The 25,496-nt window shown below is 42.4% G+C and overlaps 2 protein-coding genes across 2 annotated transcripts in view; one reads left to right on the forward strand and one right to left on the reverse strand.

Moving 5' to 3' along the window:
- FCGBP (Fc gamma binding protein) overlaps positions 1-4,879 on the forward strand; it is a 36,171-nt gene extending 31,292 nt beyond the window's left edge. Inside the window, exons 17-20 of the mRNA XM_063312299.1 lie at positions 507-706; positions 1,298-1,678; positions 2,635-2,921; positions 4,058-4,879. Coding sequence (XP_063168369.1) covers positions 507-706; positions 1,298-1,678; positions 2,635-2,921; positions 4,058-4,067 — 878 coding nt within the window. The 3' untranslated portion in view covers positions 4,068-4,879. The remainder of the gene's footprint in view (positions 1-506; positions 707-1,297; positions 1,679-2,634; positions 2,922-4,057) is intronic.
- Positions 4,880-5,349: 470 nt separating this feature from the next.
- LOC134503499 (IgGFc-binding protein-like) lies at positions 5,350-24,612 on the reverse strand. Its single transcript, XM_063312300.1, has 13 exons — positions 24,553-24,612; positions 22,114-23,382; positions 20,269-20,597; positions 19,231-19,849; positions 17,477-18,075; positions 16,267-16,831; positions 14,230-14,825; positions 13,486-14,056; positions 12,748-12,947; positions 10,722-11,102; positions 9,078-9,364; positions 8,042-8,078; positions 5,350-5,614 (listed from the first exon to the last, which is right to left on the reverse strand). The coding sequence occupies exons 1-12, from the start codon at positions 24,593-24,595 to the stop codon at positions 8,072-8,074; spliced, it is 5,466 nt and encodes a 1,821-aa protein (XP_063168370.1). The 5' UTR covers positions 24,596-24,612; the 3' UTR covers positions 5,350-5,614; positions 8,042-8,071.
- Between the last annotated feature and the right edge of the window lie 884 nt (positions 24,613-25,496).

Genomic DNA, 25,496 nt, shown 5'->3' on the forward strand with positions numbered 1-25,496 from the left:
GTTAACATGCCAACAGCCTCTTTATCATGTGATCAATTAGCACAGGAGTGGGAAATCTTTTTCCATTGAGGATTATATTTTCTCAGTGATAATCCGTTGGGACCTCATGACAGATGGAGATGTAGCAAGCCTTTCATTAGGTGTCAGTAGAGTCAGGCTCAACTCCTGATGATTGTATGGACAAAAGTCACCATGTTCTTCCAGGGACATTCCAATACAGACACCATTTTTTCTTTTTGACACCCTCTTCTTTCTTCTAAGCAGTTGACTACAGGCAAAGGAGAAAGCATCTCTTATTAAAGATAGAAGCTGATCTCCTGCAGAGAGTTTTGAAATGAGGCTTAGGATCTCATTAAGTTAGTCAATTTGCTCACACCGCATTAGCACAGTGCAGTGCAGATGCTCAGCCACTATTACACATGCAGTTAAGCCATCTCTTTCCCTGAAGCATGAAAATCATGGACACTTTATCTTGATCTGTGACTGTGCTTTCCTTCTTTCTTCAGCCTTTACTTGCCCAGACAACAGCCACTACGAGCTGTGTACCAGGTCCTGTGACCTCACCTGTGCAGGCCTGTCTTCTCCCACCCAGTGTACTAAGAAATGCTTTGAAGGCTGCCAGTGCAATGATGGCTATGTTTCTGATGGGGAAATGTGCATATCCATGGATAACTGTGGCTGTGTACATGATGGGCGCTACATGAAGGTGGGTGCCAGAACCGTTCTTTGCTGTTTCATGAATTTGCAGAGCTGTAGTGGTGCCATGAGAAGAGGAACCGGAAGCCCTTCTGGTCTGATGCCCACTAGGGGTGTGGTAAAAACAGTGAATTGAGATGCTTGCAAAATGAGTACACCAGCATTTCCTGCTTGCAATCTATTTGTCCTACAGTTTGGGAATCTGTAGCAGCCTCGTCCTTCCTTTGCCTGTGCATTGTGACAGGCCACATGTCTTAGAATATGCAAAAGGACAATAATGCTCCAATAATTAGAGAGGCTTCTTTTCCCAAGTGGAAATTGATGCAGAGATTGCCACATTCTGGATTGAAAAGGTGGGTCCAGAATTAGTGTAATGGAGGAGGGATGCAGAGGAGCATCACTGGATGTATTTCTTGACATGCCAAGAAAAAAGCCACTGTTTAGACAGAAATGCCATTCTTTTGAGGATGTAAGATTAAAGTGTCAGCTCTTTTGATGATAAGCTGAAATCTACATATTCATTTGAACAGAGTTTTTAAAAGAATCTTTTCCAGAACATGGTATTTATGGATTAATTTTGTTTGGCAATGTTCTGCCATAGGCTGAACAGAGCATTATCTCCAGGGATTGTTCGGAAAAATGCACCTGCCATGCTTCAGGCCAGCTTGCCTGCAATAAAACCAGCTGCCCCAAAGGGGAGGTTTGCGCACTTCAGAATGGCAGACATGGTTGCGTCAAGCAGGAAGCTCAATGCAGCCTCACCTCAGAAGCACAGCTGACCACCTTTGATGGTGTCTCCGGGACAATACTTTATGATAGTGCTTATGTGATGGCCTCTCTCTGTGACAAAACAGCCCAGACATGGTTCCGGCTAGTGGTGGATCTCCAGAGCTGCAATGGTGGTAGATCAAACTCTGGTTCTGTGGTCTACTTCTTCTTCCAGGAGGCTCTTCTCGCTATCAACCAGGACAAGGAAGCTTGGGTAGGAAATGCTGAGTCAATACATTGTGTTATGTCTTTGTTATGTTATGTTTCACTTGCAAGATTGATGTCAGCCTTACCAGGTAGACCAGACAGGAAACATGGCCAGATAAACTAATTCTACTTTATTGTAAAGCTACATTAACAGAATCTTGCAAGTCTGAAAATACAATTCTCCTCCCATCTCCTTTACAGCCCAAGAAATTAGGGAGGGTCCCTTCTGAGCCTGTTGCTTCACCCACTATGCAGCTGTGGGCTATGCTTTCTCTTATCTGCCCATTCCCTAGGCAGCATCTCTTCACCCAGTCTCCCAAGGTCATTCCCACATACCATTACAGTAAGAAATGCTGAGTTGATATATTTTATTATGAAGATTCCTGGTGTTGTAGGCAAAGAAGGCTTGTGGGAGAGTTAAACGCCTTTACTGAACTTGGATTTCATCCCTAAGTTTCATTCCTAAGTTTATACCTGGGTGACATACAAAGATTAAAGCCCAACAATTAAAACAATAATCCATGGTGCCCCTGATAAATGATACTTTCCAATCATTATATTCACCCAAAGAAGAGAATTAATAAATCTTCTGTATGTTTGGATAGAAATTCTTACAGAGGAGCCATTATTAATTTCATATAATTAATGTCTTCCTTTTCACCCCTTCTTTTCACTCTCATCTCTTACCTCTGAAACAAACACTGGGGAAAATGCTGGTTAACCTTGCCATAACCCACCTCTGATTAGACCAGTGTTCTCAATCTTGTCAACTTTAAGATGTGTGGACTTCAACTCCCAGAATTCCCCAGCCAGTCCTGGGAGTTGAAGTCCACACATCTTAAAATTGCCAAGGTTGAGAAACACTGGATTAGACCATTCCCTCAGTTTTGGACCCTGACCCTCCATTTGAAGATGGATGCATTTCAATAAACTTAACATGTGCCATGATCACTTTCTGTTCAGGTGAATGGGCAGCAGGTGGACCTCCCAGCTTCCCTTTTTGAAACAGTGTCTGTAGGCATCTCTGAAGATGTTGTTACAATTAGTCATGGGACAGCTCTTCAGGTTCTTTTTGACCTCAAAGGAAAGGTGACCGTGAAGGTCAAAGACAGCCTGGCAGGCAAGCTGTGTGGATCCTGCAGAAACTTCAATGGTGACATCTCTGATGATCTTGCACTACCCAATGGTAAAGTTGTGGGAGACATTTCTGAGGTGTTTGATGCATGGAAGGCCAGAGACTTCATCAACTGGTAAGTTAATGCTTCAGTCATTCATTCTCTAATTTAGGAAGGCACTGCTGGAATGTTTTTTCTTGTCCAGAACTGTGTTCCCATTGGGATAATCTGCTGAGAATACATGCTAGCAGCAGATAGAGCCAAAGACAGAGGTCAGAGTGGGCAGAGCCAAATATGGGTAGAGGCAAATCTCTCTCTCTCTTTTGGCCAATCTCTTTCTTTCTCCTGCTCTCTCCTTTCAGATTCTTCCTGCAAAAGGCCAGGAGATGATGGAGATGGAGATTTATTTACTCTGTTCAAAAGTTATTAACTTTTGAAACTTAGCTAGAATGGAGGCAGTTTCCCCATCTTTGCTTTATGCTACCAATTTACTTGTGCTTGTAGTGGTAGACCAATCTTTTCAATTAGAAATAGCCAGAAGGCACAGCCTGTCACCCCAGCATCCCACAAACAGCCTACAACAATGCTAAAAATGTAAAGCAGTGAATCTAATTGCAATGAGCAACAGCCCCGGGGCATCTATAATATGGTATAGGAAATGAGATACCACAGATTCAGATGCATGGAACTGATGTTTCTGGCTAGGAGCAAATGATGTTTAAATAAACCTGAAACTACCTTAAAGTCGAAGTGGCGATCTGCAGTTAGGAGGCCTGGAATCCCTTCCTTTTGTTGGCACTGAAGCAGCCATCCTTGGTCAAATCAATATGGCTCAATATAACACTCAAAGCCCCGGCAATGTCCATATTTTCCAAAACTCACATTAAATATTCTTCCAGGCTTACTTTTCAATCTGATTTCCTGATTTTTTCCTGTAATGCTGCTCTTAGATCTGCAAAGAAACATGGGTGTTTTCTCTCCAGGTTTCCCTTTAAAATATAGGATGTAGGGTGCTAATTTAGGCCAAGGAGACATCAGCACTGTTGCCCCAAACAAATTTGACTCCCAGTGGCCTTTGTTTTGTTTTAAGAAGTTCTGATTATAAAGACCAGGTAGTCTGGGATGTTTTCATTCAGGTTGGCTGTGGGTTTGTAACCTGCTTAGGTGTTTCAACTGGGTTCTTAACCCTCTTGAGCATCACTTTTAGCAGGAAAGCAGCTGTGGCTATGGCGTCTATAACAATCCAACTTACTTTTCTTTCTCTTTTCTAGCAAGCAATAGTTCAAAAGGTCAATCCAGACCATCAGCCTCCATGAGTGACCATGGCTTACAGCTGCTTTGCGTCATTTTGCCCTTAACGATGCAATGCCTTGAGAAGGCACTGTAAAAACACAAGCACATGTCAATAAAAGATATATATCTGTATCTACAGAATTGTCTCTGGAGAAGTCATTCTGCCCACAGGGCACATCCTTTGCACATTTCTCAGCCTGGGGCTGGAATCATGTAAGGCTGATTATGGATTTTTTTTTAAAAATAAGCCATGATGAAGAGATCAGTCATGCTCCCTGGTTTACAAGGCCCTTCCCAAAAATTGAAATAAAGGATTTCCTTTGGACTAGTGTTTTAATGTCACACAGCTCAGTAATGAATAGCCAAGAGCAAAGGAGTCACAATAAAGAATTGTTGCTTGAGAGACAATTGATGAAGTGAAATCTAACCTGTGTAAGTGGTTCAATTTCTGGAACTTCTCTGTTCCTGAAACTTGTATATATGCATTGTCTTGAGTTTTTTTTTCCCTTCTCTCACTCACTCCCACAGAAACCATTGTGACAACTTTTGGAAGAAATAAATGTGGCTGCTAAATTGCTAACATGCTATCATTTCACCTTCACAACTGACAGCTTTTAAATGTTACATAGGAATGGTGGTTTGGAACTCGGGAAGCTTTCTCTCATTGCAACTGCTCAGATTTTTGCAAACCACCAGATAAATGGCTCAAGCACACTAGTAATTTATTTCCCATTTCGATGACGGGGCGGATGGGGATTTTTGTTACTCCAGCATTTATGATAGTCCAGGGTGGGCGGAACACTCACTGGATGATATTCTTTACATTCTGTTATTGGTCTGCTGAAGTTTGGGCTCTGATTCAGTTTTGGTGTTCCTTATGTACTCCCTCTGTTCCTGTTGCCTTTAAACTGCTTTGTGAAGGGTTGGGGAATGGGAAGTGCTCTAACCCAGAGATGAGCATTCTATAGATATTGGATGTTCCACTTGACATTTCCCACTGCACGTAAGCACATACCTGACAAAGAAAGCACTTTTAAAAGGCATTTCTCCTTGATAGTGGGAAGGGAGAAGAACATTGAGCTGATAGCATTCATGCTTTCCAAGAAGTGTGTGTTTGTGTGTGTGTGTGAGAGAGAGAGAAGCAGAGAGGAGGAGAAAGAATATGCATCTGTCGACTGAAGCACTGGGTCTGATTCTGGCTATTATTTACCCCACTGTGGAAATGCCATTCAGTGGTAAAAAGGACACTTAGCCCTCTCTTGCTATAAATATTCCTACGTCTCTCCACCGCTCTCTTGACACAAAACCACATAACTCTGGTAGCAAAGTAGGTAGCAATGGATTTTGGTCACAGTATCGGAATGTGTAAATATGTGGAGGTGCAACAGGGTAGCAGACTTTCTCTGAATAGTGGGGAGGAAGTGAATATAGTTCTGTCATGCTCTGTTGAGGTTCCTTCCTAGTAAGTGACATCCAAAGAGGCCTAGTGGCAAGGGAGGGATCTCAGCTGGTCTGTCCTTGGAACAGGAAGCAACCTACAGGAAAGAAAAGGGATTTAACGCTACAAAACTGTAGCTGGGCACCACCCAGTCTGATCTAGCTGAGAATATTGTGCTGATGAAAAAAAAAAGAAAAAACTAGGTTTGTACCAACCACCAGGCTAAGGGTCTTATGTGAACACAACCCCTATAGTACAAGAAACAAGACAATGCTGGTGAACGTTGCATTTGCTGGAGTTTTCTCCCATCATACTTAAAAACATTTAGCTAGTATCTAGTGAAATCATATGATGGGTGAATGTGTATTTCTGGGCAATGGAAATGGTACTAGGCAAACAGTAAAACAATGGTTTACTTTGAACCATCAGTGTACTTCCATCCCAGATACAACTTAATCCCCTCTTCTCCTTTAAATATTGCACATTTGTATGGAGATATTTCACACAAATACATCCAGAAATACTTAAGAAAATGAGTTTGCATAGATATGTGAGAGTTATCAAAGGATTTATAGTGTGCATATGAATTTATAATGCTTGCTTGCTAAAAGCAATAGCTTTACATATTTTGGTTTCTGAATATGCCAGTGTGGGACCAGATGCTGAGTTCGCACTAACGTTCATAAAGCAACTGGACCTGTTGAAGATAAAGCTTATACTAAATGATTCTTGTAGTTCTTACAGTAGACAGACAGATGCTTATGGGAAGCCTACAGGTCATTAAGATGATTGTATTCTGCTTACAGATTGCAATCTGCTTATCATATGCTACCTTTTTAAATGTGGGTTCCATTCTTGTCTACTAGAGTTAATAATTGATTGCATATTAATTTGACTCAGGAGTGATGTGTTTTATTCTGATGCTCATGATTGTAGGGTCTTTTTATTATGTTCGTAGCTGCTGCAAAGAAGATTGGAAGTTGCTTCTATAGATACCTTTTTTTTCTTTTTTCTTTGCCTTTTGCTGTCTTTCACTTTTTCTTTTATACTTTATATCTTTTTCTTCTCTTATTTCCCTGTTTAAGGTTCTGTAGTTTCTTAATTTTATGTTTAAAAAACATGAAATAAAAATTAGGGTTATAGTATCCTTTGAAAAAATGCTGAAGTGCTTGTACATGATTCTACATATAATCATATGGGTGAAAAAGGAAAAGGGTGTTATTCTTGACCTGTTAGTTGATGCTACTTCTGCAGAGCAACTGTCCCCAATCTGTGACCCTCCAAATGTTGTTGGGGGACAATTTAAAGGAGTCCTAGGATGTAGTCAAGGGTTATAGAAATAAGAGTCCAGGGCAACTGGAGGACACCCTATTGACCATACCTCCTGAGCATCATGCATGGGTTCAATTATCCTGCAGTCCTGAACATTAGAATCATAGAACATTTCATCCCTTAAATCCAACTCCCTGCTCAGCACAGATTTTTGCAATATAAAGTATTTCAGCCAATTTCTGTGCATCAGATGAAACATTTTGAGCTAGCAATATATAATTATGCATACATACCACATGATGAACCAGGTCAGTTACTAACCTAATGGCTACATTTACAGAACACAATTTGGTTAGCTTTTCCGTGGCTTCACTTGTGAGTGTGAATCCAGAATGTTTAATTTATTAACAGTTTGGTTTATTACGCAAACTGAGACAATAGGTTAATTCAGGTTTCAGGTCAAGCATGTTGTATGTTCACAACTATTTCAAGCTGTAATGATGGAGTTTAAACTGAATTGTGCAGGAATGTTTTTATACTCATTAGAGTTCTTTCATGGAAAATACTTGCGAAGAAATGTTTCTCATGTCTTTGAATTAAGGACAAAATTGTAAAACCATCAATTCCTGATTTTATCACCTTAAATCTCTTGTTGCTTTCCCATTTATTCTTGCAGTACCTATACTCAACAATATTTTCATGCTTGCTTTTTTTTTTAAATGCGCCCTGATTCTTAGCTTTGAGCAAAACACCTTTGGAGCATGAATTACATTACATACCCCTGAAAATGACAAGTGAAATTCTTCCTTTGGGGGAGATGGGTGGTGGCAAAATTTGATAAATACATAAATAAAATAAATAAAATCAGTGTAATACAGCAGTTTCCTTACTAAAGCCCCTCCAGATGTGTTGGACAATGACTCCCACCACATTAATTATTATTAGCTGTGTTAAGCATCTTTCTTTGGTGGAAACCAAGCCAGCAAATAAAGTGGGGAAAGGTGTACTGTGGTGTCCAAGTGAAATGTATCAGACACCAAATGTATTGTTCTGGGGACTTCCTGCTACCTACTCCACCATCTTTTGTTCAAAGAAGACTTAAGGAGGAAAAAATCTAGCCAAAAGTTTGATAAGCTAAGAAATCAGGATGTGTTCATGGATCCCATTGAAGCCCATCAAACCGCCATTATTCAGTCTCTATAATTCGTATTATGTCCATGATAGAGCAACTGTAATCTGGAGAATCACTTACCATTCTAAACAGCATCAGGTCTCTTGGGAATTAGTAACTATGGAAAGAAGCAGAAGAAAAAGGTGTATAGGTCTAACTTCAAGGAGTTCTTAGAAGCCTCTTTTCACCATTTCACTATGAATATTCAATCTGAGCCTATGCATTGCATTTTTCTATTTGGGAAGGCTAAGCATGGGAATAAAAATTCTTCACTGCTGTTTAATCATTGCAGGAACTGATCAACAATGGGTTTACATGATACTAAACTATGATATAGTTTCCTCAACAAAGCCTGGATAAAACAAAACTGGCTGAATTCAAGTATCACTCAGAACTATAAACCACTGTTTACAAACGGCTTGGTTCACACACTGCAGTACGCCAATACCAAATAAACCATATTATGGCTTAAGGCAATCTGTGAACCAATAACAGTTGGGTTGGTGCAGCGTATTTAACTGGGTCACTTAAAAAGTCCTAACTGCTGAATTTGCACCACAGTTAAAGGCTAGCTTTTGCAACGGTGTTTTTATGCAAACCCAGGGTGTTTGATTAACTGTATGAAACCAGCAAACTGGATTCAGTAACCAGGTTAGGCATGTTGTGAGCACAGGGAATTAGTAAGGAATGAAGTGGGTGCCTTGAGCAAATGGAACTGGGTGCCCTGGGATGGAAAAGTAGAACGTGAAACTTGGTGAGGAGACTCAGGAGCATGTATTATTCTTCTGATTAGTATATCTAGTCTACACATGCTTAGCATGTTGGAAACCCTAAGTTCTGTCCCTGCTATCTCCAATTTAAGTTTTTTATAGCAATTGATGAGAAAGTTCAGGGAGCAGATTATGGACATAGGTCTCTCTGCCTTAGATCCCAGAGAGCCATTGCTATTAGCTTAGCGGTTTCCTGGTATTGTTGGAGTATAACTCTGATGATTCCTGAATAACAGCAATATTGGCTGACGTTGGTGGAAATTGCAGTCCAGCAACATCTTAAGACCAAGGCTAAAAATCACTGCCTTATTCTTAAACTGTCACAAGCTGCAACTAGTATTTCTTACCATCCCATGAAATCCCTGGCCTTCCAGGCATCAACAACCTCAGCAATGTTATCTGCAATCTGATCACTAGGTAGCTTTAGGTCATCCAAAGCTTTGTTGTTAAAGTTCCCACAAGGGGCGCATAGCTTCCCTGCCAGGCTGCTGGTGACCTTCACGGTGACGTTGCCATTGGGGCTGTAGAGAACTTGTAGCTGGGAGTTTTGCTTGATGACAATGTTGTCCTCAGATTCAGTGATAGAGATGGCTGTGGAGATGTTCTGTGGGAGCTGGACCAAGAGTCCATTGACCTGAAAGAAAAGGAATGGGAGAGACGGAAAGTGAATATTCCTGGCTGAAGACTCTGCTGTTGTAGGTCTGTAATGGAATTAAGTATTGTCAAGATTTCTTATGTGTAACACTTAAACCTGTTCATCAGTTTGACTCTTCTATGTTTCCCAAAGAATCATGGGAAATGTAGTCTAATTCAGGTATCAGAACTCTTTCAAAGTGCTAGTCCCAACCTCTTAGAAATTTATAGGGAATGATTATTTAGGAGCACAGTCAAAGTTAAGTCATTTTCTCTTCTAAAGATGTTCTAATTTTTGGCAGAAAAATTTGATTATTTTATCTGAATGCAAGAATGCAGAGCATAGGATAATACTGGAAACCCATTAAACACAAAGTTAGAGATTTGGGCAGTAACTTTGGTTACTGAATTAACCTATGTGCTGTCTTTGCACACTATGTTAAGCCGCAAAAAATTTATCAATGTTCATATGTTGTCCAGCCCCTAAATTTGTGACTCACCTGCTTAAGAGTGTTATGCAAAAACAGCCATAACATGGTTTGTTTGGTTGATTCAACAAACCACAGTTAACACAAACTATGGCTTAACACATTGTGCAAATTCAGCCTGTGTTGATATGTCCCATCCTCTACTCTCTATAGGAATGTAAGAAGCTCCCTGCTGGTTGAGGCTGGAAAGGCACATTTGGTCCAGCATATTGCACCAAAAACAAACCTAGCCAAGACTGGCTAGCTTAGCATTTTCTTTGTTTGCTAGATTTATATCTTGTCTTTTCTTCAAGAGCTCAAGGAAGTTTATCACCCTTCATTTTAATCCCGTAATAACAATCCTGTGAGGAAGACTGATCTGAAAAGAAGTTATTGGCCCCAAATCAACAAGTGAGTTTCCCTAGCTAAGGGTAGACTTGAACTTGGGTCTCCCTAATCTTAGTCCAACATCTTAACTACTAAACCACAGGGGAGGCCACGAGGTCCAAGTGACCTGATTACAAAGGTTATGTGAACACAGCCATTCAGTATTTTGCTTTGAGGAAATCCACAAGCAGGAATTGAAGGAAATAGCCACCCACTACAGTACTTATCCCTGCTAACTGATATTCAGAGCAACAACATCCACAGAATCCAGTGGTTTCATCAGAATGACAAAATGTATGTTGTGATACCACAGTTCAAGCTCCGCCCCTTACAGATGTGCATATAACAACTCATATTCAAAAGGTGGAGCTTGCATTGTGACGTTGCAGTGCGTGTTTCGTCATTTGCCCCTGACTCTGGCCCCTCTCTCCATGCATCCATAATTTGGTGAGACATAATTTGGGGAAACAGAGTTCCGTTGTATCATTGTGGGCAACAGCTTACCCAGGTCTCCTTGAGGTTAGTCACTGTGATGAACGCTTCCCGGAAGAAGACATAGATTGCTGTAGCAGCGGGCACCATGTCATCGTTGCAGTCATTGATATCCACCACCAGTTTAAACCAGGAGGGTGAGTCCTCATCACAATAGGACACCAGCTTGTAAACACCGCTGATGATGAGCTTCCCTTTGACGCCATCAAAGGAGCTGAACCACGCTCCTGGGATAAGAGTGCAATGGCCTTCCTGCCTCATGCAGCCATGCCCCTTGGTGGTGAGCATACAAGTCTCTCCCACAGCGCAGCGATTCTTGACATGGACGATCTGGCTATTTGGGTGGCAAGTGGTCTTCTTGGAGCAGTCACTGGAGAAGATGATCTCCCCTGGCTGGAGAGCAATTCCAGACAAAAAATTCCAGTGAAAAGTCACCTTAGAGCTACCAAGGAAATCATGCATGGAACAGGATAAACAAAGCCAAACAAATGGCAATATTAAAAAGAAACACATGAGCACTTTCTGACAAAACGGGGCTGATGGTAGCCATTCAACTCCAAATGCTTATACAGTCTGGGCAAGCCCATTTTTGCATAGAGCAGATGCCGAACTGCGTATGCTTGAGGCAGTCTGACTCATCAGACCAGCCAGGAAATGGAATGAGTGCTATGGCTCTGAGCTGAGGTTCTGGCTTTCATCCGGTGAAACCGTGGAGTGGAAGCTGTGCAGTGAATTCCATCTCTAGTGGCTCTACTTAAACAGAGGTGCACAACCTGAACACATTATATCTACTAGCAGTTTTTCATAGGAGACGTGAAAAAGACTTGCAGAAAAAGCATTTTAACTGTATTAAGTTAAACTAAATCAAATGACATTAAATTTCTACATGTTATAAAATCTAAGGGGACCCTTTAGCTGCCCAAAGGTTGTGCATCCCTGACTTTGAAAGCATCATGGGTAACACGACTGATAATCTTTGTCTGATAACCAGTGGCTGCTATTGCTTCTCCTTTAAACATCATCAGCTAGGATGAGGAAATTATCTAATTTAGCATCACATGTTCGTAATATTCTTGAATATAGGCACGCATTCTAGAGCAGCTGCTGTGCAATTAGGCTAGAGCCCAGTAACTTTGATAGATGGATAGGTATGGAGAAAAAAATCTTTTCTAAAATCTATCACGTGGCTGTTATAGTCAGAAGGATTGGGGGGGGGGGGAATTAAAAAGCAGAAACCTGGGCTGAACATAAAAAATCTAAAATCAATACAAGCTAAGGGTTTTGTGGAGGGAGGCTATCTGAGTAACTTGGAAAATATTAGATTCAGCAACAGAGTAGAATCTGTCCTATCCTTAGAACAGATGGTATTGGGTGCATAAAAACTCCAGGAACATGCCAATTGTAGCATTCTCAAATGGTCCTCAAGTGGTCAATTCTGATTGGGTAGATATTGTTTTAACATCACATTCACAATATAATCCCTGATTGGTTGGAAGGTAAGAGGGGGAAAAAGCCCTCAATATGCATCCAAATATAAATTAGAGATAAAATGGTTGTGAACCAGCATAAAAGAAGGTGAGCATTTTTAGCAACGGGATTATTTTTCAATGAATATATCAAGGGATGCAAATCCCTAATTTAGTCAGAAGACTAATAGTGTGTGGCAACATCAGGCTGGATGGCAAGCTGGCTGGAAAAGAAAAACCCTTCATTGCATCATGCATTGATAGCTTCACTGTGTGAACTAGGCAAGCATGTAAAAAGCAAGTAGACAGTGCAGCCAAGCCAGTCAAACCCGAAGAAGATGAACAGCAACAGCAAATGAATGTCTGGCATAATCCTCATTTCAGCACAGCTTGGCGTTACATCTCAAATGCACCAAAAACTAATAATTGCACAATATTGTCAGAATGATAAATCAACACATAGACAATTTCAGAACCACTGCAGCAAGAAATAACTTTAGAGCAATTTTTCCCAGGCTCTATCACAATCACAGGTTGAATAATGAACAGTTTATTTCGTGAACAGCACCCACCTTGATGTAGCGCCCATCGTAAACACATCCACACTTATCCATAGACACACATTCCTCCCCATCAAATGCATAGCCACTGTCACATTGGCAGCCTTCAAAACATTCCCCAGTGCAGTGGGTTGGAGCAGATAAGGCAGCACATGTGAAGTCACAGGTTCGGGTAAACAACTCATAATGACTGTTTGCTGGGCAGGACAGCGCTGAAAAGGGCAAGGAAGTTTGTACACAGAGAAGATGGAATTAGCCATATTCATTCAGGTGGTACTTAAAGTTCTTTATCAGTGCTGGCATCACATAACACTCCACGGAGATACCTTCTGCAGAGGAGACAAAGCCTGTTGTCTCTGATATTTCACTTGGAGCTCAAGGCAGATTGTGCCACTACTGATATTTGAAGTGACACACCAAAACTGATTGTGTTGTAGGAGTTCTCTGAGCTTGGTTTTTACTTGCAAACCTTTCATTACTGTCTAGGTAGCATCTTCAGTGTTACCTAGGTGGCTAATGAAACATCTGCAAGTGAAAAACCAAGTTCAGGGTATCCCCATAATCCAATCCCCGAAACCCTGAGCTACCAATATTCTCTAACACTGCAAAGTACCTGCTTTGCACAGGCCCAAGATACAGTATTCCCAGTTTCTCTTCGGTACAAATTTGCATAAAGTTATTGCCTTGGAAATATGGTGAGGAATATAGTAACAGCCAAAGAGAAGTGGTGGTTAACTATCTCAAACTTACCACAGAAGGAGGCTGTCCTCCAAGCAACAACCCTGGCTCCAGCTAGCTGGCATGCAGCTGTGTAGGCCTGAAGGCTTTGACACAAAGTTTCTTTTGCTCCAGTGGCCAAACACATGTCATGGAGGAAATGTCTTAAGTAGGCAACAGGGCTAACCAATGAGTGGCAGTATTTAAATGGACCTGTCTTGGACAGGATTATTCCACAAGAACTCTCAGCTTCATATAGTGCTGTCTGGGTAGCATTGCAGGTGGGGCATTTCTCCCCACAACCATCAGAGCACACGACGCCATTCACAGGAACTTTCCAGGAAGCACCAAACTCATCCATGCTTTGAGTTACTTTTCCATTAGACAGTATAAAATCATCACTTGGATCACTGTTGAAGTTGCCACCCAAACCACACAGCTGCCCATGATATGTGCTGGGGACTGACACATGAACATGTGAAGAAGTATCATAGAGGACTCTGAGAATAAGGGATGACTGGACAATGATGTTGTTCCCCTCCTGTGTGATCCAAAGTTTGCCATCAACAGTGCTCATTGGCAATGTATAGTACTCATCATCCACCTGTACAAAAACACAGGATATGGTTCAGATGAAGGGTGTTAGTTCTTGTCACACTTGCTTCGTTGCAGCCCCCTAGGCATGTGCAAAAATCTATGACAGACATGTGAAACATTTACATTTGTGAGCAACATCAGGATCTGTTATACACTCCTGCTAATGTATGAGGAACATACCATAGCCTTCCACTTTATTCCTCTTTCAAGGACAATAGAATATCCTTGAACCGAGATCATAATTTTCCTTGTTACAGAGGTATGCCAGTTTTCGTGCTTCTCATTCTCCACCAGCACAGAGAATTGTGCTAATCGAGGATCCTTGCTACATACTTTGGTTAAGATGTAAGTGCAAGAGCCATGGAAATCAAAACTTTGTCCATCAAAGGAAATGTAATGAGCGTCACCAGTAGCTATAGTTGTTCCATATCCCAGAGGATGACAACCTTGGATTCCATTTTCCATCCTGCAGACCTCATAAGTACCACAAGAGAACTGGTGGCACTCAATAGCTCCCTTGTCCATACAGTGACACTTCTCCTGGCAAGAGGTGGTTGGGTAGAACTCCTCTCCCTTCCTGTAGTATCTGCCCTGGTGTGTACAGCCACACTCCGCAAGAGGGATACATTGATCTCCACTGAGAATGAATCCAGCATCACAGGAACATCCTTCTACACAGGGAGCTTCACATGTTTCTGAAGCTGAGAGATTATGACAAGTGGCAGGACAGCCATTTCCACAGAGTTCATAGTGGGAATTATGTGGACAGGGAATGCCTGGAAAGAAAGAATAGGGAAGAAAAAAAATAGGAGCTCTTATATTCTAGCAGGGAAAACACCGCCTATTCCAAGCCATAATAGCCCCAATGTAAAGTGTAGTGCCCTTGTAACAGGGAGGAGGGAACACCAGAGAAGAAGGATGTGCTACATGGGCATCTGCAGGGGGGCAGTGCTGTTACATGTAACATGATGTCATCATATGATGTAATTTGCATAAGTCACATCATTGTGATTCTGTCAAATGCCAATATGTCTCTTTTCCCTGTGCCATCACAATTTGCTCTTCCCTTGCAAAAGTGCTTTCTGATTTTGTTCTCTAGGTTCTTCAACCTCTCTTTCAAATTTCTCCTGGTGGTGCTTTTGAGTGACTTTATGGAGGTGCAGAAAGTGCTCCTCCGCATCTGTTATTCGTTGTTCCATACTTCTGAAGTCTCCCTGGCTGTCCACACTTCCCAGTCTGAAAAAAAATGCATGGGGGGAATTGTTTCAGGTAGTCCATTGGGATTTAAGGGAAATCTGGAATGCTAAGGAGGCTGCAGACCACTAGAGACATGACTGCACAATGAAAGGCAGGAGTTTTTCACATACCATCTTTGTCATCAGTATGTGTAATATGAGCAAGGATGCCACACTTGCTCCAACCATGAGAATGTAACCCAATTCTCTTCTCCTTTCAAATTATTTTTGCAAGCAAATTCTCCTTCATCAAATTGAATAGGAGCTAATGGGCAATAATAGGTCCAAGATTCTGGAATAAAAGCCAGGTATTGAAAGGAAGGTGACATCCAGGAAGGAAAAATGCATGGAAGAAACAGATTATTAAAGACTTTCCTTTATGAAACTCAGAATGAGTCACCATGTTAGCTGAAAATTATACTTCAACAGCCAAGTAAGTAATCTGAATAAATGCTTCAGGTTCTGGCAGTGGAATGATTGAAAATTAAGATTTTCAAGAAATATTTGAATTTTAATGAAGTTGGAGAGAGTGCAATCAACTTCCCTAAAAGTACCATATAGCAGATCTGATTTCTGCAACTAACAAACTTGTTTCTCCTTGACTTTGGAAATGTTGGCACCCCAATGCCTTTGAAAGTAAACTTGGATTCTGGTCTGAATGCATTGTTTTCTTTCACAAAAGTTGACAACTGTAGAGCATATTTATGCAACGAAGTAAAATAACTCCTGGCTTAAAACATGTGATGTAATGTTTATCTCTCTGCAAAATGTAAAATGAAATTTGCTCACTGCTAAGTTTGAAAGGATATGAAAACCATAGTAATATTTATTAAAATCATGTTTTCAGGGAAGATTCTTTAACATGCTGTTGACTCCTAGTAGGATTCTCCACCTTGCGGACACAGTAAGCATAGAAAGGCCAGAAGCACATGCTCCTGCAAAAGCAGAGTGTCTGTCTATAACACCCGAATGCAACACTTACTGCAGAAAGAAGCTGATCTCCACTGCTTAAGTTGGATGCCCAGAGCCTGGCAGGCTGTCACATAGGCACTGATGGCACCACAGAGAGTGTCATGATGGCCCTTGTACACACAGGTATCAAAGACACAATCATCAAAATAGGATGTTGGATCAAGGATCTTATAGCATTGCCTGAATGGCCCATTCTTTCTGATGAGGATGCCACAGAACTGGTCCCCCTTGTAGATTTGTTTCTGCTCATCTTTGCAGATTGGGCAATTAGTAGTGCATCCTGTTGAGCACCCTGGGACCTCCTTCACCTTCCAGCTGTTTGCAAACTGAATTTCATCCTTTGCTTGTGTTCCATCTTTCATGAGAAAGTCGTCATTTGGATCTTGATTGGCGTTACCACAGAGGCCACAGAGAGCATTGGCATAGGTTTTAGGAACGATGACTCTGGCATAGCTGTACCAATCAAAGCTGACACGCAGGTCAAAGTCTGTCTTGATAAAGCCATGGACGCCACTGACGTAGATCTTCAATTTATTTGCATAGGAGAAGGGGAGGTCCATAAAGACTCCATTGACCTGGGAAACAGGGAAGATCAAGGTTTTTCTCAGTGAATTGTCAGTTATTGTCAATCGGTGAATTTAGCTATTTTTTTTACAAGCTAAGCTTTATAAAATAACTTGATGCCTTGGGGGCTGTGTGGGGTGGAGGTAGGGAGTGGCTCAAGTAATTTCTTGAGGTTATGTGATGATGCCAGACCTGGAAGTTTACTGTTCACTTTGTTAGAACCAGTACCCAGCTAGTCTCACAGAATTTAAAGGGGTTTGTCTATTGGAATTTTTCAGGACCAAAATGATGAACTCTCAAGATCACCACCACCACCACCACCGCAAATGACATTTTGATTGATCTGGTTATTGGAGTTATGTAGCCCCACATAGCAAAAATAAAACATAGCAGTGTGCAAGCAAGGAAGTGAAAAGCAGCCACTGAAGAGCGAGTTCAAGGAGATTAGGATACATTAAGGAGGTGGTAGTAATATATGAAGCCAAAGATATCTTCCAGAAGGAAGGAAGGAAGGTTAATTAATCTCTGTCCTGGTACGTAGCAATCAAGTTGCAGGCTCAGACATTCATAGTTGGCTCATACAACACTCTACCCCTGGTCATCCAAGCCATATCCTTTCCTTTATTTTAGCTTCCCCACCCTTTAGTATTTTTTACCTGAATTTTGTGAGGATACTCTTGGCTTAGACTGACAGTCATATTGTAGACCTCCAGAGTCACTACTTTGGTGAAGGACACTGCCTTCCTGCCTCGGTTGTTGTTTTCTACCATAACTGAAAAGGGGGTGAGAGTGGAATCCTTGGAGCAGGTCCCAGACATCTGATAAACACAGCTACCCTGGAAGTCATACTTCCTTCCGTCAAAGGTGGAATAGTGAGGGTCTCCAGTTGTAATGCAGGTGGAGTACATCAGCCCTTTGCAGTGGTGCACGCCATTAACCGTGGTACATTTTTCACTGGCCTTGCAACTGGCCTTCCAGCAGCTCACTGTCCCCTGGCTGAGATCACACTGGCAGCGCGAGTGGCAGTTCCCATCTTCCCAGAATTCTTCTCCAAGTTCATAATGGAGGCCGTTGTAGACACAGCCACAGCTTTCAATAGGGACACACTGGTTGCCGTTGAGGACATAACCCCTGTTGCACTGGCACATTGGCACACAGTTCAGTGTACAGGAGGAGGAGGCTGATGGTTCAGAGCAAGTATCTGGGCAAGCATTTCCACAGGTTTCATAGTGGCTGTTCTCTGAGCAGATGTGAGCTGTTGGGAGAGCACATAACACTAGATTATAATTAAGAAGCCATTCTGTTATATCACAGATCAGCCCAGATGTAGATAATGTTGTTTTCAAAGAGGGGGACAAAGACATCCTGAGAGAGACTCTGACATCAGAATAGATGTGAAGTTGTAAATATGTTTGTTTCTTTACATCCAGTTTTCTTGCTTTTAAATGTTGCTGTTCCCTCAGAGCAGGGCCGCAACTAGGGTTTGTGTCACCCGGGGCAAACATGGATTCCATGCCCATTTTGGCACACACACACACCCAGCATGGCACCCGGGGCATATGCCCAGGTTGCTCCCCCCTAGTTGCGGCCCTGCCTGGGAGAGTGATTGGGTTAGCCAGCCCAACCATAAGTCAGAGTCATAAAGATGGCTGAGGGAGGTTTTAAGCCCCTTTGGATCCTGTTCCTCTCCCATCCAAGCTTGATCTGGATCCCCTCTGGAAGATTTTCAAACTCAGAAAGCTCCAGTGTTCCAGCTCACAAGGAGATGGGAGAAGGGATTGTATATTGGATTCCTCCCCCAAAGATGAGAATCCTATATTTGATCTTGTTAGGAAGGTATCCTTGGATGTTACCATCACATTGCATTCTGAATAAAATAAATCAGAAGGAGAACTTAAGATGAAGCTACAAAAGGTGACACCCCTGGCACTTTACATCATGCATCTGGCCACTGTTTGAACGACTGTATTACACATCCAAGGATCCTGACATAAAGTATTCCTGCTGGGCCTTTTTCACCAGACTATGAGATGCTACATTTTCAGTGGCTCTGCTGGGATGATCCTCAAGGACATGCATTTTCCTGAGGTGGGTTTTATTCTGCAATAGTACAAAAAGGAAAGAGAGAGAGGGAGGGAGGGAGAGAAATCCTACTTTCACTGCAGCTAAGGATTACCAGAATTTGTTAACCAGGAGCAAACCTATTTTCTGTTCAGGGCACACGAAATTATACTAGAACAAAGTTAGGCTAAAGACTGCAGGATCTCCACCCTTGCACTAAGCTTTTCCCTCAACAATTTCTTGTCTCTAATTCATTGTAATCCAACCATTCCTAATCTCTTAAACCAGCAGCATTCCATCCTCTCCTCACTTTATGGTGGTTCCATAACATTCACTTTTGTACAGATACCTTCATCAGCTGTCTCATTTGTCCTGTGGTTGTTCTGTTCTTGACCACAGCCAGATGCCATTTTCCATTCATTAATGAGGATGCCCCGTTCTTCACAGGTAGTGGCATACGCCTCCACTACTTGGCACAGCACATCATGGTCCCTTTGGCTTACACACATTCGGCTGATGCAATCATTGAAGTAGCTGGTGGGGTTCACAGTGGAATGACACTCCCCAAAAGGTCCAGTTGAAAGACGGTTAATAATTCCACAATATTTCTCATTGCCATACAGCTCTTTCTGACTATCATCACAAGCCAAGCAGTTGCCTTGACAGGAATCTGAGCAAGCAGGGTCCTGGTCACTGACTTTCCAGTTACTGGCCCAGTCCATGATGGAGGAAGCCGGGGTACCATTAAGATGAATCATGTCATCCTTTGCTTTCTCGTTGAAGTTCCCACAGAGCCCACAGGTGGTTCCATAGTAGCTGCTGGGGAGAGTCACCACTAAGGTCCAGTTGCTGTCAAGTGTCACCCGAAGGCCAAAATCTGTCGCAATGGTGAGATGTCCACTACTCTTTATGATTTTGACTTTGCCACTCACCACTGTGGCAGGGATGTTGACCTCCACACCATTCACCTAGAAAGAGAAAAGGAGAAGAAGCAAGACATAACTAACATTTCTGGCCAACTGTGTCTCCATTATTTGTCACTACTTCTCATCTTTAAAAAGAGGCATCAAAGCCCATGCCTCCTGATAGATGGGGGAGTGGGGAGCTGTATGCTTCCAATATAGAAATTCTGCCTCCTAATTAAAGAAGCAGGGATTTTATCTATGGTTTCATAATGGCAACTGAAGGGTTCTTTGAACGTGGTTGGAGATGGTCCTTCAATGTTATTAAAAACAGGCACAGAACCTGAAAATCAAAATGTTTTATTTTACAAGATTTTTAGACCTTGTGATGCCAACCTTTTTTTATTCTCACTGCGCTTCATTTCCCCCCCCCCCCAAGTAACGATAAATGAAAAAGATGCAAACAAATCAGCTGTAATTCCTACCATGATTCGGGCATGTTCTTCCTTGTCAATGGTAATACTGTGACCATACACCTTGATATGGATCTGCTGGAGCTTGGAAGCACCCTGAATGTCCATATTGCTATTCTTCTCTTCAACCGTGAAAGGCAACAGCTTTGGGTCACTGCCGCAATACTGTACAATGATGTATGTGCAAGAGTCTTTAAAGTCCATAAAGAAACCATCAAAAGTCTGGAAATACTTGGCTGTGGTGCCCACACAGGTCCCCAGGTATTCATGAATACAAGTTGCTTGGCCCTGCAATACTTTACATATTTCTTTCGTCCGGCACTTGAACATTCTGCAGGGATCTGAGAGAGGCAAACAGGACTAAGCAATATGTTATGTTCTTGATTAATTTACTTGATTAACAGCTTCAAGCACTTAGATCTTAAGATAAATTAATTTATGTTGACGGAACGTAGTTTTCCTATCACCGCCTTGCTCTGCCCATTGAAACCTATCTTTGGGACTGTTTTGAATAAAATGAGGGCAGCACTACTGCAAAAGGGGACAAATCCATTTTGGACCTTAAAATATGTTAATCTAATGAATTTTGCAGGAAGAGTATTTCTTGTTCAAACTACCCCCTACAAATCCCTCCCTGCATCCCACATCGTTCTTATTTAGGTGGGCCTTCAGAGAGAGAGCTGTTCGGAGTGAAAATTACACTCAAATTGCCATGTGTGAAATCAGCTTTCTGATTCCACAGCAATAATTTCTGGGGTTTTTGAAGAACTAGGTAAGAGATGGATGGATTAAATCAAATGTTTTCCCAGTCCTAGCTCCTCTTTTCAACAGTGGCCTACCTCTTAGAAGCCTGCAGACACAGCACAAAGTTAATAGACTTCCCCTGCTATATATTCTATATTATTATTACAGTACATAATGTCGATGCAACATATGTGAGATTGATTAGACGTATAGGATGAATAACAAGAATGTAGTCCAACTTATCTGGAAGGCATCAGGTTAGGCAAAGGTCAGTTAAAGGAAGAAAGAAGAAGGCTGCTTTAAAACAATATGCTTAATCTGATTACTGAGTTAATCCATGTCCTAGGTTTGCACAGTACTGTACATTAAAACATAAACCAACCAAACAGATTGGATTCATGTAATAAAAATTCCAAGCTACAAACAACCCAACCAAAATTTGTATTAATCAAGCTTATCAAGTTGTCCATCCTTGGAAGAAGAGCAATGACAAATCTCGATAAAATAGTTAAGAGCAGAGACATCACACTGACAACAAAGGCCCGCATAGTTAAAGCAATGGTGTTCCCTGTAGTAACATATGGCTGCGAGAGCTGGACCATAAGGAAGGCTGAGAGAAGGAAGATCGATGCTTTTGAACTGTGGTGTTGGAGGAAGATTCTGAGAGTGCCTTGGACTGCAAGAAGATCAAACCAGTCCATCCTCCAGGAAATTAAGCCAGACTGCTCACTTGAGGGAATGGTATTAAAGGCAAAACTGAAATACTTTGGCCACATAATGAGAAGACAGGACACCCTGGAGAAGATGCTGATGCTTGGGAGAGTGGAAGGCAAAAGGAAGAGGGGCCGACCAAGGGCAAGGTGGATGGATGATATTCTAGAGGTGGCGGACTCATCCCTGGGGGAGCTGGGGGTGTTGACGACCGACAGGAAGCTCTGGCGTGGGCTGGTCCATGAAGTCACGAAGAGTCGGAAGCGACTAAACGAATAAACAACAATCAAGTTGTCCAAAAGCATCTGTTAGTGCTTTTGTTCACCTAGCTAAACATATTGCGTGAATGCAGTCAAGATATACTCAAGGTTAGGAAGAGAGGAAGAAGCCATTTCATCTTACCATTTGCACAAACAGCGGGAGAACCATAAGCCTTTCCATTTCCAATTCCAATACTCAGCAGCCCAAAGGGGGAGCTGGAATGTTCTATTCTGCTGATGGTATATCCTTGGCCTAAGCTGTGGGCAGTCCAAGAGTAATCGGTGCCAGAAACTCGATTCCATTGCAGACCACGCAATGGCTTTTTGTCCAGAGTGATCCCAGAAATCTCGGAAGATTTGGCAATGATCAGGGCATAGTTCCCAAATTGGTCATCTCCATAGATGTTATAGGCCAGACAGTAGCTGGAGACATCAGGTATTGCCATGAAGAATGGATCATATATAAGATTCCCAAAGGTGCCACCATCACTGAAAAACATAACTTGGATGCCAGAACTAGCTGAGATGGACAATGCAGTTGTGCCTTGAATGCCATAGAATGCTACCCGGGCAGCCTGCAAGTTCTTGCTATTCAGGTTTTGTCCGGTCTGAACATCAACACGGGTATTTTGGGAAGCAGAAACATACACAATGTCATACTCTGTGTTAAAAGGTAAGGAGGGAACAATGAATTTAGTGCCCCAGCTGGAAACGGGCAAAAGCTGTTCAAGGACATGATCACACTGGACTTGCCTAGAGACACATGTATGTCCACTGTAGACAGCCACTGGTTTCTGGGAGACTATTTTAGTACCCGAGAGGTCCACCTGGCTTTGGAACTGAGCAGCCTGGTAAGGTTGAAGTGAGATGGTCAGCTTGCTTCCTCGTAAATAACGTTTTCCTTGGAAAGTAACAGGACCTTTCAGGTAGACATCAACTGATGTAGGTTCTGCCCAGCCTACAATAGCAAATTCTCTGTAGTGATCAGTACCCACATTTGGTGTTACAGCATAATATTCAGTACCCAAGCTTGCTATGGGATAGACAATCGTGGTGTCAGCTGAGTGTGGTTTGTAGGAAAAGGAAAGGATGGAGATATCATTGTTAGCCCAGATGGTGAGTGTATTGTCAAAAATATTGCTTCCAACCATCTCAGCCTCTGGTGGGATTTTCACTGACAATGTTTCACCAGTATTCACGATGGCTGTTACCCTCAGTGTGGGTTGTTTCATGGAGACAGTAACAGATGTGGACTGAACAGAGCCTGTGATAAGAAGCTTAAAGTCTCCCTGGAACCTTTGTGGAAAACCATTTTGCATGAAAGCAGTGACAAACTCTTTTCCTAATGGGCTTGAGGAAACTGGGATGGGGAGGACATTTAACATGATCCAGGTAGGCCAACTCAAAATTCCTAAGTAGAAAAAAAAAGAGTTGATTAAAATGTTATGGCATTTTAAAATAATCTTAAAACAAGCATGCCTATGTTCTCTGCAAGTATGGAAGGTATATTGGCCATTTGTTGAACTAAGGTCAAGAAAGATGCTCTAAAAAGGGATGGAATCTAGTGGAGATCACTGTATGGCTTGGAGCAGATCAACATGGGATATATTCCTATAACTAATGGTATGTGGGAAAGACCTTGGGAGACTGGGCAAAGAGATGCTGCCTAGGGAATAGTCAGGTAAGAGACATCATAGCCCACAGTTAGATAGTGGGTGGGGCAAGAGGCTCAGAAGGGGCCCTCCCTAGTTTTTCAGGCTGTAAAGGAGACCAGTGGGGGTGGGAGGAGGATTGTACTTTCAGATTTGCAAGATCGATGTCGGCCTCGCGGGGTAAACCAGATAGGAATCACAACCAGATGATCTCATTCTACTTGATTGTAGTGCTACATTGACAGAACCTTGCAAGTCTGAAAGTACAATTCTCCCATCTCCTTTACTGCCCAAGAAACTTGGGAGGGTCCCTGCTGAGCCTCTTGCCCCACCCACTGTCCAGCCATGGGCTACGCTGTCTCTTACCTGACTGTTCCCTTGGCAGCGTCTCTTCGCCCCGTCTCCCAAGGTCTTTCCCACATGCCATTACTATAACAGTGATGGAAAACAGTTACTATACAAGCCCATCTCCAAAACAGTTTGTCAGTTATGAGCCAATGGAGTCAGTAGTTTATTACAGAGTCCCTGTCAATTATTTATTTTAATCTGTTAGTTCTCTTGCCCTTGTTTATGTTTGCACGTCTTGTCTACATGTTATTTTTTTCTACTGAGATTGTGTAATTTTATTCAAAGCTTGCAAAGGGGCCAGCCCTCCCGCCCCCCCATGGCTTAGCAAGACCACAGGATTGTTCTCTGGACTGAAGGCAATATACTGAGAAGTTCCAAAGATGTCCTGATTTGTGCAATTTTGATCTGGCCAAAATCCTACAAAGCCACAGCCAAGAATCTTGGGACTTCTGCCAAGCTTAGAAGGATATCTTGTATTCACATGAGCACATAATGTGTCATGCCTCTTGTGCAATTACATCCCCACTTGTCCCATTTACAAAAGAGAATAATGAGCACCAGGGATGGTATGGAGTACTCACCATAAAATATACCAAACTTGCTCCAGAGATTGGTTATCTCCATGCTTGACCACCTATGAACAGAAGCTGCAAAATAAGGTCTAAGATTAGTTCTATCCTGCATTCTGCTGGAAGTTCTGCCTTCTAACGTATGGCTGTTGAAAGGTGTTCCATGTTTTCAGGTGTGTGTATGTGCCTTTTGAGTCAATGCTGATGCCGAGTGACTGTGTGGACAAGTCCCTGCAGTTTTCTTGGCAGGTTTTTCAGAAGTGGTTTGCCATTGCCTCCTTCCTAGGGCTGGGAGAATGGGACTGGCCCAAGGTCCCCCAGCTGGCTTTGTGCCCAAGGTGGGACAAGAACTCAGGGTCTCCCAGTTTCTAGCCTGGTGTCTTCACCACTAGACCAAACTGGCTCTCAGTGTGGTTACAGCACATGCCATTATTTCAAATGTATTTGCAAGTAGGAGGGCTAAGTTCAGCAGAAATCTCTGTGATTCAGAAGATGTTGTTCTTCACCAGCATGCAGGTCAATCTAAGTAAGACCAACAGAATTTTCCCACATGTGTAAGAGGAATGCTACCAAAGTTTGGAACATCTGGAGAACATTTTACTTATTTATGGGTGTCTATGGGAGACCTTAAAGGGATGCGGTGGCGCTGCGGGTTAAACCACTGAGTTGCTGAGCTTGCCGATTGGAAGGTCGGCAGTTCGAATCCGTGTGACGGGGTGAGCGCCCATTGCTAGTCCCAGCTCCTGCCAACCTAGCAGTTCGAAAACATGCAAATGTGAGTAGATTAATAGGCACCACTTCGGCGGGCAGGTAACGGCGTTCCGTGTAGTCATGCTGGCCACATGACCAAGGAAGTGTCTACGGACAGACGCCGGCTCTTTGGCTTTGAAACAGAGATGAGCACCGCCCCCTAGAGTCGGACACGACTGGACTTAATGTCAAGGGAAACCTTTACC

Source organism: Candoia aspera, chromosome 10 (assembly GCF_035149785.1).
Source record: "Candoia aspera isolate rCanAsp1 chromosome 10, rCanAsp1.hap2, whole genome shotgun sequence".
Lineage (NCBI taxonomy): Eukaryota > Metazoa > Chordata > Lepidosauria > Squamata > Boidae > Candoia > Candoia aspera.

Excerpts from the sequence above, each read along its gene's own strand:
- LOC134503499 (XM_063312300.1), bottom strand. The coding sequence starts at position 24,595 with ATGGAGATAACCAATCTCTGGAGCAAGTTTGGTATATTTTATG. Across the intron at positions 12,948-13,485 it reads GAGGACAGCCTCCTTCTGTG|CGCTGTCCTGCCCAGCAAAC; the intron begins GTAAGTTTGAGA and ends TGCCCTTTTCAG. Across the intron at positions 9,365-10,721 it reads CTAACCTCAAGGAGACCTGG|GTCAATGGACTCTTGGTCCA; the intron begins GTAAGCTGTTGC and ends CTTTTCTTTCAG.